Genomic DNA, 14,008 nt, shown 5'->3' with positions numbered 1-14,008 from the left:
TTGATGAAATTCTCCGCCTCACAAAGGAGATTTATCAACTACTCTTCAACAAGGAGATCCCAAACAACCAACATCTTTGTGTAAAAATGAAGTCCCAGATCAATGCAACTTTTCAAAAGATAGATGGGATCAAGCAATGGTTTGAGGAGAAGCAGGAGCATGCTTCCTCAAAAGGGGGGAAGTGAAAACACTCCAAGATTTCATCAAGAACAAGGTCCTTCACACTTAAACACCCCTCGGTTCATCAACATCAAACACCACCAAGAATCCAACCTTCTCCTACCGAAGAGCACGACAAACCACCTACTCCTCTCTCTTCACCCCCAAAATCACCACAAAAGTCTCCTCATCAATCTCCATACCAATCTCCAACAAAATCAACTTCTCATCACTCCAAACTCATTAAAGAAGAGCTTACGTCGTCTGATCATTCAGACGACTCCCCGGCAACAACGTAAAGGAAGAAAAACTGGATAGCAACAAGTTTGTTGAGGGAATATGGAAAGAGGAAGGGTTCGACACGTCCTTTGATGAAACAATGATAAATTAATGGGTGAATCCAACCCATAGGCTTCTGGATGCATACTACATTCTTCATCTTACTTATGCTCAACCGCATTCGAATGGCTACTAGGACATTCCCATCTCTACCAACTCAAAATACTTTCATGTCTTTGAACCCCTTGATCTTAATCTTCCTGATGCTCGAAGACTTCCAATAGAATTTGAATGCTTGATCCTTTTTCATGCCAAGCATGGTTCTGATTTTGAAAAGATATGGTCTAGTGATAGACCAGAAGGGGCAAAGAATTACAAAGTGAGAAATGTCATGAAAACTAATTTTGTTCAGTATACCCTGACCAAAAGAGGAAATGACTACATCAAAACTCAGGCTGATTTCGTCTGCACGAACCCCGAGGAGATATTTCTGATTGCAAGGGTATTTCAAATCAAACCTGAAAAACATCCAAAGATGAAGATTGTGTGTGGAAAAGCTTGTGAATTTCTTAAGCCATTAGTATGCGACTTTGGGAAGATTGATGTTGAAATTCACCTAGTCCTTTCCAAGAAGTTCAAATTTCCTGACTTCTAGCCTGCACTAAGCTTTGCTGAAGGTTTTCAAGACATGTCACTCGGAGCAACAAATTATCCAAAGTTAGGGGTTATATACAAGAAAGCTCACAGTGGTCTCAAGTACTTCATACCGGTAACCGCAATACATCGGTTAACCAATAACCAACTGGATACCACATTGGCTTCAATTCAAAGATCAAAGAATACAACAGATGAAGTCAAGTTTGAGATAACTAGAAGAATCCTTTAGTTGAGTGAAGTAAGAAAATTCTGGCGGATCATAATCAAATTCCTGGAACTTAACAAGTGAAGAAGAAGAAAGCTGAAGAGATCACTTTAGGGGAAATTGTTGATACAATAAGTGACCCTCTTTAGCTAAGGAGCCGTAGTCTGGATTGTAGTTGATACCATAGTAGATGTTGTCTACCGCAATTGAAGAAGCTATGTTGAACCGCAACTGCAACCGCAACCGTAGTGAACCACAACCACAACGGCTACCGTAGAAATGAAGATTGCATGAAGATATGTTTAGTTTTATTACTGACTTAGTGTACACACTTTGTATTATCCAGTGAACCTTTGATGGTCACTAAAGTCAGTAGTTTAATAGTTGTTTATTTCAATATATAACTTTTTAGGACTCGAAAAATAGAGTATCCAACTTCATGTAAATTACACACACATCTTCATGATCTTTCTGAACTATCATTGCAATACAAATATCATTCTTCTCTATTATTATCTTCTAATAAACAGAGTTTCGCTTCACCTTAAGATGTTCGCATTTACTAACTTATGTTTGACTACAAACCTTGTCATGAATCATCTTGGTGTCTACTTGATATAATTTGTTGTCATTTATATTTCCGCAACTAACTATCTAACTTATTATTGTTGAGTTAACTTGATCCTTGAGATTAACTTATTCTACAACTTATTATCTTGTACTAACGTTTGTTCAAGTGTTCCTCAAAATATTTTCTCTCAACAATGATTATATATCCTTATTTTGGGTTTTGTTGTGTTTTGGCCTCTTTCGGGGGATGATGATGGAGTAAAGTCATTTTAGGGGTTGTTCTTTGACAACCTGTAATTTATTCCGTCACTAAAACCGTTCCCGTCAAATAAAATCGTCGTATTAAATTCGTTCCGTTAATAAATTCGTCGTTTTCGAATTATTTCCGTTTTCGTTATTAAATTAAGTCATAATATTTGGGTTGTTTATTATGACTTAATGGATATTCAAACATAATAAATACTCTAGAAAATATACAAAATTTAATATTAGTAAATTTTTAATTTCGACCATAACGAGTTACGGCAACTTTATCGGGTGCGACCAAAAGCATCGTATATCGTCAGTATCGGGAAGAATTCCACCGGGTCCCAAACCTAACCACTATATAAAGGTTGTGTGGGCAACATTTGAAGACTTTTTCCCATCTCACAACTTTCTCTCACTACTCTCTCTCTAAAATCCGAAACTTAGCCAAAATTATCCAAAACAAGCTCCAAATCTCTAAGGTAACTTCCCTAACTCATGAATTAGCATCTTAGACCTTCAAATTCAGCATTTTTATGAGGAATGGGACCATAAACAAGTGTTTACGGTTTTGGAGCCTCCTTAGGCCGTGAACACCTCATATGAGGGTTTTGAAGCCTCAAAACCCCTCCAAAACAATTCTAGGGCTTAGATTCGACTTAGAAACTTGCATGCATGGACTAAAGACCCACAAATCATGACATTTGATGTATGAACATGAGTTTACAGCCCAAGAACCTTCTTGGACCATAAACCCCCATACATTAACCATAAACACCTCTTAAGGTGTTAAAAATGCCCTTAAACACCACCACAAGCTTCCAAACGTGTCTAGGACCTTCTATTTCATCATTTGAAGCACCAAATCATACAAGAAGGGACCAAACATGAGTTTACGGTCCAATAACATGCTTGGACCGTAAACCCTCATTCATAGACCTTAAACACCTTGTTGGGTGTTAGTTTGCCCCTAAACACCTCCAATGGACTTCCATGAGTGCATAGAACCTTGTAACCCTTCAAGAAATGCACCAAAACATCCTCAAATGCATCAAACTTGATTTTATGGCCCAAGAACATTCTTGGACCGTAAACCCACCTCCTTAGACCGTAAACACCCAACAAAGGGTGTTAAGGTGCCTTTAATCCCTTGAAAAGCTTGGTTTTGGACCTAGAATCACATGTGATTGAATTACAATCATCAAAGCCCTTAATTCATGGACAAACATGAGTTTACAGTTGTAAACTCATGATTTTAAGGTAGTAAACTCCCCAAGAACATCTCCTTAGACCTTAAACTCATTTCCCAAGGGCATTTCAAGTCCCGATCACTCCCTAAGCCATGGAATCAACCCTAGAACTTCCCGTGTGCATTGTTTGACCTTTTGGCATCCAAGAATCCACCATCCATGAGTTTACGGCCGTAAACTCATGGGAATATGGTCAATGGGCCGTAAACTCCTCAAGGAGTTTACTCTTGAAGAGTAAACTCCATATTTAGGCCCTACACACCCTTAGATGCTACCCGAATCACTCCTAACACTTGAATTGAAGTGTTTTCACATCTTGGAGTACATATTCATGTCTAATTAGTGGTTCAAAGTCTAATTAGACACATTTTTATATCATTTCATATTGCATAGGAACCTCGCGCATTATCAAGCCCCGAACCGACGTCTAGCATTCAAACCGACTTGTTTTCTCGTCTGGTGAGTTCATACCCCTACCCTTTTTCACTGTTTTTACTGTTTTCAGGGGGAATACAAGAAATGTAAAAGGGATTACTTGTACTCAAAACTTGTTTTACTTGTGTGTGTGTGTGTGTGTGTGTTTCATATCTCATATGCTTTTAACACTGATTATTATAACTGATAACCGGAACACGTAAACATTTTATTTGTGAAATGGAATATAAACTGTTATGTTTTATATATTTCACAGATGGTTTTCCATATTTTATCATTTAAAAACATGACATTTGAACTTTGAACATGAAAGTCAGTACACTGTTTTGTCCTCGATAACACTCCACAGACATACGCGAGTGGAGGATAATCGTATTATTACTAGTAAATTTGTTAATCCTATATAATTGGAGACAGGTCCTCGTTGAACACTCCACAGAGATACGCGAGTGGAGGACCGCAACCGTAACCAAAATCTCTTAGATAGGGAGCATGACTTGAGTGTATAGATCTATACGGGGCTGACTACCCCACACCTGGCTGCTAGCTACAGTCGAACCGAAATGGTTCAAGGGTGACGAAAGTCATAAGGTGATGTGGACTACTTATTGCCATATCTAGTATATCGTATGGTTATGGAACTCGCAATTAGGGTAACAGAGATTTACTTAATAGTAATAATGAATAAAGTAATTAATTTACTTTGTAAATATTAGTTTTATATATGTGTTAAAACTAATACATTTCACAAGGACAACCGGGTTTTCAGTATACATATTTCATATTTGGTAACCAACATTTAGGAAGATATGGGATTTTCCAGGGGAAACATTTGTACATAACCAGAAACGTGTAACAAACCAGATAACTAAACTTTACATTTCACAAGGGTAAACATGTTTTTCAGTGTACATCTTTACATTACATTTTGGGATTCAATAACCAACTTTTAAGAAAATATGGGATTTTCTTAGTGTGCAACTTTTTCAGAAACGGAAAGGAACTTGTACATTTTTCACAAAACAAAACCGCTTATGAAATCACCAGCATTATGCTGATTTTCAAACTGCTTGTATTCTCAGGTCCGTATTAGACAGGTACCCGATGACTCCTTTTGGCGAAGATGGAGCGCGTTCAAGACACGTCTTGCTTTTGTTTATATATGCATATGTATAACAATGTACAACTTTACTTTTGAAAAAACAAAATGTAAACTTTTAATATATGTAATGTAATGGTTGTTTACTTTACTTACTATGTGCATTGGATTTGATACTCAACGTGGAGTCAACCCCGGAAATGTTTCCGCCTTCGGTTTTCGGGGTGTGACATGTTCCTTCAATTATTAAGTCCATTCCAAGCTTAAGAGCTTCATTTAGACATGCATGAATGTAAAGTTGGCAGTTTTACGTGGTTTTCCAGCTCAAGGAAGTCAGATCAATGTTTTGGAGGCATGTCCCAATGGAGTAAGTGCTTAATGTGTTAAGAGGTGGGTTTTTGATAAACTCGGCGAGTTGGCTCAGTTTTCCCCAACATTTTTAGATTGATAGATGAGCTCAGAGAGGTGGTGGGTCAACTCGGCGAGTTGATTTGGTTTTTCCCGATCTGTGCAGATTAATGGAGAAACTCAGCGAGTTAGGTCAACTTGGACCACTGACTTTGACTTTCGATCTATGTCTTTGACCAAGTTTGTCCCAAGGGGTGCTTGAAGTAATCTGAATTGTAATAAGGAAAAGTATGGGATTAGGATAAGACCCATATGGAGTTGGGCCAAATTTGGAAAATTGGGCCATTAGCGGGCCTTTGTGGATCTTTTGGTTTTGGGCCTCAATTTTGGTGCATATTGGGTTAGGGGTAAAATGGTCATTTTACCCATTATGGATTATGGCATGAAACCCAATTGCTAATTAGGTGTGTTGATTGGTATCGATAGCTCGGGAAGCCGGCAGGGCAGCAGTTAGGGATTTCTTTCAGGGAGCTTCTGCGTTCGTGGTGAGTTGTCCTCAGTGTACTTGCGGGTCAAAGGCACCAATGTCGGCCCATTGGATTGATATCCTGTTATGCATGTTATTGATTAATTGTTGTGATCTGTTAGATCGGTATCCTAGTAGATAGGATGTTGCTACGTTATTATGATCTGCTAGATCGGTATATGGTAGATAGGATGTTGCTATGTTGTTACGATCTGTTAGATCGGTATCCTAGTAGATAGGAACTTGTTATGCTTAGTAATCTGTTAGATCTGTCTGATATATGTTCTGGCTATATGTTTTCCGGTAGTATGTGTTAGTGTAGTGAGGTTGGGTTGAGACTGTACTGCTTGGTGTTGCCAGTCAACAAAACCGGTAATGTTTATATCGGTACATTATATGTATGCTTATCTGTTATATATATGTCGACATGGTCTGTGTGTGTGGTTAGGTTGAGGCGGATCTGCTTTGTGTTGAAGGCCAACAGACCCAGGGCGACCCGAATAGACTGAAGGCCAATAGGGCGTATCAGTCAGGCTGAAGGCCTGGAGAACAGTCCAAATAGGCTAAAGGCCCGGTGAGGCGTACCAGTCATGCTGAAGGTTTTGCGAGCATACCAGATAGACTGTAGGCCGGTTGGACGTTCCAGTCAGACTGAAGGCTCTGTGGCGTACCAGATAGACTGTAGGCCGGTGGGGCGTTCCAGTCATGTTGAAGGCCATGTATGCATGGTGTTATTTGTATATGTTATCTGGTTGGGTGTTAGTAGTTTGGAGAAACTCACTAAGCTTGATGCTTACAGTTTTGGTTTCTTTGGTTTCAAGTACTTTAGTGAACCATGGCAAGGTGAAGGCGTGACCGTAAACATCCTCACGTTTTGGACTTATGATTTCTGGAAAACTCTGATAATGTGAATGTTTTGAAAACTATGTTGAAAGAGATTCTGATTTTTAATTAATGTTTTGGGAACATCGGTTTTTTGCAAACACTTCGATAGAAGAATGGTTGTTTTGAAAAGTTTAAATTTTATGAGATTTTATGGATGTTACACCAACTATAGATTTGTATACATTTACTCACTAAATTATTTTTATGGTTGATATATCATTGAACTTGTTAAAATTGTTCTAAAAAACAATATGATCAAATTTTGTTGGTTTCTAACATCTTTCCCTGATCAAATATGAGTTTTGTGGCCAAGTATGAATTTTACGATCATCTTCCTCGCCAAACATGGATTTTACGGTGAGGTTTTCAAATTCTAAAACCTATATCTTATGACCAAAACTCTCAAAAACATTGATGAACAATTTTAGACAAAAAAAAAATTGTTAATGAACAAACAAAATTTGAAAACCCTAGAAATCTCAAGAAATCTAATGAACGATTCTTTGAAAATTTGATTCTTAATATGTTGATATTCTAATTGTTCATCACAACTTTTGATGTTCAGAGATTTGATTCTTAATGTCTTATTGTTCATCAGAGTTTCAGATCTGTCATGGTTCTGAAATATAAACAAACGGAATCTGAAAACCATATAACTTCAAGATATCTAAAGAACGATATAAAACCCTAGAACTCATAAGAATGATTTGACGAACCCTACAACGGTTTGGAGAACAACTGAACAAACAAACGCAGATATGATGAACATCAAGAAATCTCAAGAACGATATAATGAACGAACATAAATAACAAACCCATAATCAAAAACCCTAGAGCTTGAAAACCCAAATATATTAAACCCTACAACTCGAATCTTATGGAAATCGAAAACCTAGCAATCAAGTTTCGATTTGTATACATTTAGATTTCAAGGGTTTTTTGTTTATGATATTTCAAGAACATGATTTCAAGTGTTTTTATATCTGAAAAATGTGTGGCCTTCAAGAACTCATAAAACTCACCAGAAAATCAATGTTTAGCGGGAGACAATGACCGAAAAACTCATATTTGGCTGATATATATATATATATATATATATATATATATATATATATATATATATATATATATATATATATACCCTACCATATTGGGAATTTTTGAACAGTTTCAATAAATTTAACGGTATATCGAACATAAAAATAAGTTTAGCGGCTAAATGTATATACACTTTACTAAGTCCGACGATATTCCATTTACAAATTAAGAGATAGATCATTGTTACGATTGTTATAACTAATGTTTTTTTATAGTTTACCCTACTGTTTCATTTTTATATTTGTAAAGTAAAACAATGTCAATAACCGAACTTACTATTATTTTATTAGAGCATCGATGTATCCATTAAAGATTACTTTGATTTACATGTTACAATCACACATACACACAATAGTCCCTCTTCTTCATTTAACGCCAAATCAATTCGATATAAGACTATGCCCATTGCTAAATAAATGTTTGTTGGGTTGGTCTAAAAACATTAAAAAAAATCAAAAGCTTTCAAGAATCCACCGAATATGTCATTATAGTTTAGCCATTTCTTTATTAATTTCTTCTTTTTGCAATGTTGGATAAACAAAAATATATATGAGTGTTTACTAAAATCTAATATTGAAAAACAAAGAAAATTATTTCTAATTATATTATATTTCTTTTCTTCTAGATATATGTATCATAAAAAAAAATTATAAGAAATTATCAAATATTATAATTTTTATTCCCTAATATCGATATATTTTCATATCCAATTTCGATCTTTATTTTTTATCTCTTTCGCGTTTATATTTTTTTTCATGTATCCTTCGTTACAAATACTATGTATTTTGTACATTCTAAATATTTAATTTTATATTTCATGTTATATTTGTAATTTGATTTATCATTTTTATTATGTTTGAGGAATGTTATATATTTTTATATCTATTTTTTAATATTTTTATGTCTTAAATAAATAAATTATATGTTTCTAAAATTAATAATACTTTTATTAAGTTTTATTTGAATAAAAAAGAAATATAAGTTATATTTATTTAATAAAAAATGATTTCCATTTGGTTGTTAATGGAGTGAAAGTTTGGATTTGGTTGGATTGTGTAAATGGAGGAAAAGAAATTAGTTTTTTAATAAATAGTTATATTGGGTTGGGTTATGAATGGTGATAGGATATATTCACAATTTTTTCTGATAACATTATGTGAGACTTGACTTGGCAATAAATAATTCCAAGTTGTGGCAGCGTGTATCAAAGAAGTCGCGCAATAACTTGTTTTCTTTGAAACGTAATTAGGTTAGTATTTAACCGTTTGAAACTATCCTAGATTTTTTTTGACATATACAATATTACATACCTCCTGGCTCCTCCTATAACAAAATCATCAGTAGCACGATATGAAATAGAAAGCTATCCGTATTCTGTTGTGGTTGTGGAGTTGGATGGGATAGATGAGATAGTCATACCAAACCGTAACCAATCTTATGTTGGAGGGAAACATTTGTTGAACCACAAAAAATATTCCAAAAAAAAAACAAACAAATCAACATGAAAATAAATAAATAAAATCTCTTCCACACCTATGATTAAAGGTAAAAAAGAAAAAGAAAAAGAGAGGCTTTGAGGTTGTGACTTGTGTTTTCGTCTCTACTATATAATATATATAGTATATTCATTTCTACACAAGTTATGAATGGCAAAATAAAAGGAACAAGAATTTAATATAATAGAAAATCTAGTGCTAGTAATTAATTATTAATGTCTTGTGTTGGAGCTGCGAAGAGTGACTCCATGCAAAAATTTGGTATATCCAAGCAAACTCAGTTTACCATCGCTTCTAATCCAGTCCTTGATTATGGAATGTGCGGTGGGACCCACGTTAAGCTCCTACAGCGTGATCATTAATAATTAAAATAAAAAATTATAATCAAAATAAACCATAAATTAAGAAAAGAAAAATACCCGAGCAAGTTCCTCGACAGAGACGGTACGGTTACCCTCCTGTTCGAAGTAGTCAAATGCTGTTGACCCGATCTGGTCCCAAGTCCCCAGCGCTTCCAATTGGTATGTGCTGATGGCTGCTGCACAGAACTCTTCAAAGTCCATCTTCCTGTAAGACAGGGGCGCCATCTACAACACCACATAATAATCATTAATTAGTCATATCATTCTATCACATAAAGCCAAGGTGGTGGTAGTAGTAGTAGTAGGTTAGATGAAATGTGATTATGTGATGATAGCTGACCGACCGCATTTAGAATATCAGGGACCCTAGACTCCTTCATCGCATCCGTAGCATTTCGCAGGAGAGCCTGCACGCACCAAGTAAAATGAATGGCTGTGTATATTCATATTCATATTCATATTGTGATTATTATTATTATTATTATTATTATTATTATTATTGTTAAGGCAGAAAAGGTGGTGTTGTGTTCTGTTTAGTGTTTACCATTCTGAAGTTGTCAAGTGACACACGCCCGTCTTTGTTTGGTTCCAAAAGCATAAACTGAGCTCTTAGGTAAACCAATTCATCCTCTGTCAGAGCTTTTGAGAGTGCCTTCCAGTTCCAGTGCAAACAAATAAAATATTCAGAAGCAAATAAAAATATTCGGAACCAAAAACCAAAATGCAAATAAATTAATACCTTGAGTGCAGCCCGTTTGAATGGAGACGCATGAAGATACGACTTCACCAATTTATATATCAATATATCTAAAGGAATTGGATGGTTTTCGCTCGACAACCATGGATGAGCTGTCGGTGGTTTTCAGTTAGTTGTTTGGAACTAATAATATTATTATTAAAATTAAAAACTTACTCAGAGCTTGAGCAGCACTCATTCTCTTTCTGTAGTCTTTATTCAAGAGCCTTTTAACAAAATCTTTGGCTTCCGGTGATACAGAAGGCCATGGTATATCATCAAAGTTAGGATCTGCTCTTAATACTGCCCGGAATATCCCAGATTCAGTTCTTGCCCAGAATGGTCTGCTTCCACATAATAATATATAACAGATCACACCAATACTCCATATATCTGCCTCCAGGCTATAAGATCTATGAAGCACTTCTGGTGCAACATAATATGCACTTCCTACAATATCATTAAGCCTTTCTTCTGCAATAATAACCAAATATATATATATATATATATATATATATATATATATATATATATATATATATATATATATATATATATTTAATTACACACTACACCATCTATCATCATCTATCTCATTCTGTAACCTTTCTTTACCTGGCCTGATGAAATCAGAAAGACCAAAATCAATGAGCTTCATATCAGAGTCTTCACTTTTCAACATGAAAAGGAAGTTCTGCACACAAGACAAGACACAACCCAAGATATTTTAATTTTAAAACAGGGCTTCTCAAATAGGTAAAAAGAAAACACCCATAATATACGATTTTTATAACCTCTGGTTTTAGGTCACGGTGTACAACGCCTTGCAGGTGACAAAAAGCAACGACACTTAGGATCTGGACTATTATCAATTTTGCATCTGATTCTGTGTATCTTCCACCTCTGCATTCAAAACCAAGTGTCTGTGTCAGAACTCAGAAGGGGAACTATACTTATCAATAAAAAAGAAAAAAAGGATTTGGTCATACCTGGACAATATTCGATCAAGTAATTCTCCGCCTTCACACAATCTGTTTGTTCAACAAAAATAAGTTATAGAACCCAACCAATTAAGCCATGACTTCGCATGTTGTAAAATTATACAAAAATAATATAGCATAGAAAGGTAAAAGAGTCAATTGAGGGACGTACTCCATGACTATGTATACATTGTTTGTATCTTCACATGCATCGTAAAAGTGGATCAGATGCTTATGCCCCGAAAGAGCTCTCAATATTTTTACTTCCCTACGCACATCCTCGATTGAAATAGCAGTTGTCATCTACAAAAGGATGATACTTAAGATACTATGCAAACACACACACACACTAACAATAGTTCATAATTTGAATTTAAATGATTCACACATGATAGGAGTTACCATGGGGTAAAGCATACCATTAGAACATTCTAGGTAAAAAAAATATGCTACGAATGGTTTTACGTAAACTTCATAAGTTTTATTGTGTTACCAAATATATCCCTATATCAATTAACGTGCGCCTGAGATTTAAGCATGACCTAAAAATAATCATTAGTCATTTTCCTAAATCCCTGGACATTCCAACATCACATCTTTTGCACTTGTATACTTAGATCCCAGGGGAACATTGGCAAAATAGAACATGTCAGCTCATAAGATTACAAAAGGGCCTCCATTTCAGCGAGAAAGGAAGAGTTTGAAAGAAAGGGGAAAAAAAATTACACACTTTTTTCTAGTTTGAACCTCCTCCAACAATCACGTAAAATATGAATCATGGGGTTTGTATGATCTTTATCCTTCCTCATGTTATTTGTCTGGAAGCTAAATATAGAAAGCATTCAAGCAATACCAAGGGACATACATTGACAAAAGAGGACATATGTTGGCTCATATCATTAGGAAAACACCTATCTTTTGGCAAGGAAACAAATTTGCTACTAATTGACAAGAATTGTATACTTGACTAATTCTGCAAAACAACCAACATAAGCAAGCAAACATTGAATCACAACAAATTTTTACTCTGACTCTGGTTTTTATATTACAGTCTACATTGACAATAACATTACAAGTCGCAAGTATGCAGCAGCAAATCAAATGAATGTATTTACTTATTTAGATTGAATGCAATTGGGCTATCTAACAAATACCTTGACTTTGGAGATGATCTTAACAGCCAGAGCATGATCCTTAAGTTCCCCTTTCTTGCCCCTGGCGTGGCATGTATGACCGAAATGCCCTCGTCCTATCTCCTTCCCCAATTCGTACTTTGCTCCAAAATTCTTATTGTAACCGAAATTCTTATCAAGAGACTGCACTTCGGGTTCTACTGCTGCGCCATCCTCCGGAATGGGACCTTCCCTTGGCTGCTTTGCATGCCCAAATCGCCTGGCGAGCGAAGCCTTGATGTGCTTAGCTGGTGAGGGCGGCGGAAAAGGCCGTTTAAAGAACCTACGCCCGGGAGTTGACGATCTCGCCGGAGACGGAGAGACCCCAGCTGGTAACGGACTGGCTATTCCATGAGGGTAGGGACTGGACCATGGACTCGTCCCTGCCGAGGATCGGGCCGGCGTGTTTTTCACGGAGGGGACGTTGATGACGCCGTTGTTAGCGGATGAAGGGAGTGGAGACTGAGGGTAAGGACGTTGTTGCTCTCCAGCGGCGATGATGGTGGTGGGGCCGTCGTTGTCGGTAGTAGGAATTGTCTTGCCGTAGCACTGCCCCATCTTAGCGCCGGTGTTTGTCGGAAATTGATCTTATGATCAGGGATCAAGGCAAAGATGAAAGTCAAAACATCCGACAAAGCAAGGGGTAGGGATCTAATGAGGAAGCGTCGGAGAAGATAGAAAACGTTAAAGTCAGGGAATTTGGGCCTGAGAAGACAAAAAGAAAACCGAAAAAAAAAACAAAAGAAAAGGATTGAGCGAGTGACAGAGATTGTCTGACAAGATCTGAGATAGGAGGAGGAGGAAGAGGAGGAAGCGTATCTAAATCAAGGAAGCAGACATGGAAGGGATTTGGTTTGGGGTTGTGATCTTCTTCATTTCTTTCGCTGCTGCTGCTGCTGCTCTCTCTCGTCTGCAAGAAAGAAAACCCTTCCGAGTAGTTGGGTTTTGTCCTTATTACTTAACTTTTGCTGTTTTTAAGTTTTTATTCCCCCCCAGACCCCCCAACTTAAACTAATTCACTGTCGATTCTATATATATATATATATATATATATATATATATATATATATATATATATATATATATATATATATATATATATATATATATATATATATATATATATATATATGTTCAGGTTCATTTGAGACCATTCTAATTTTGTGAAACCGTGAGACCAAATCTAAAAATAATTTTAAAATGCAAAATAAATGAAAAAATCCAAAAATTCTTTTTTTAAATATTATTTTCAGAACTTGAAATAACTAAAAAAAATCCCGTTTTTTTTTTTTGAAAAATACGTGAAATATTCTAATACAATATTACACTGACATATTCTAAAAAATAATTTTAAAATACAAAATAAATGGAAAAATCTAAAAATTCTTTTTTTAAATATTATTTTCAGGATTTGAATTAACTAAAAAAATAAAAACAATAAAAAAAACCATTTTTTTTTTAAATACGTGAAATATTCTAATAGAATATTACATTATACATATTCT

The 14,008-nt window shown here is 35.6% G+C and overlaps 1 protein-coding gene across 1 annotated transcript; it reads right to left on the bottom strand.

Annotated features, from left to right (window-relative positions):
* Window positions 1-9,259: 9,259 nt before the first annotated feature.
* On the bottom strand, window positions 9,260-13,484 carry CRK3 (CDPK-related kinase 3). The gene is made up of 11 exons (XM_079008621.1): window positions 12,486-13,484; window positions 11,504-11,634; window positions 11,341-11,382; window positions 11,146-11,254; window positions 10,967-11,045; window positions 10,529-10,825; window positions 10,355-10,464; window positions 10,160-10,267; window positions 9,960-10,022; window positions 9,673-9,840; window positions 9,260-9,597 (listed from the first exon to the last, which is right to left on the bottom strand). The coding sequence occupies exons 1-11, from the start codon at window positions 13,059-13,061 to the stop codon at window positions 9,466-9,468; spliced, it is 1,815 nt and encodes a 604-aa protein (XP_078864747.1). The 5' UTR covers window positions 13,062-13,484; the 3' UTR covers window positions 9,260-9,465.
* Window positions 13,485-14,008: the final 524 nt, after the last annotated feature.

The sequence above is a fragment of the Lactuca serriola genome, chromosome 7 (assembly GCF_051521515.1).
Source record: "Lactuca serriola cultivar US96UC23 chromosome 7, Lser_US96UC23_V15, whole genome shotgun sequence".
NCBI lineage: Eukaryota > Viridiplantae > Streptophyta > Magnoliopsida > Asterales > Asteraceae > Lactuca > Lactuca serriola.
This window is presented reverse-complemented; position numbering and strand designations above follow the sequence as displayed.

What these genes read in the sequence shown, in the direction of transcription:
- CRK3 (XM_079008621.1), bottom strand. Translation starts at nt 13,061, where the DNA reads ATGGGGCAGTGCTACGGCAAGACAATTCCTACTACCGACAACGACGGC. An exon ending in CTTGATCGAATATTGTCCAG is followed by an intron (nt 11,255 to 11,340) that starts GTATGACCAAAT and finishes TTTTGAATGCAG; the next exon opens with AGGTGGAAGATACACAGAAT. An exon ending in GAGTGCTGCTCAAGCTCTGA is followed by an intron (nt 10,465 to 10,528) that starts GTAAGTTTTTAA and finishes AACCACCGACAG; the next exon opens with CTCATCCATGGTTGTCGAGC.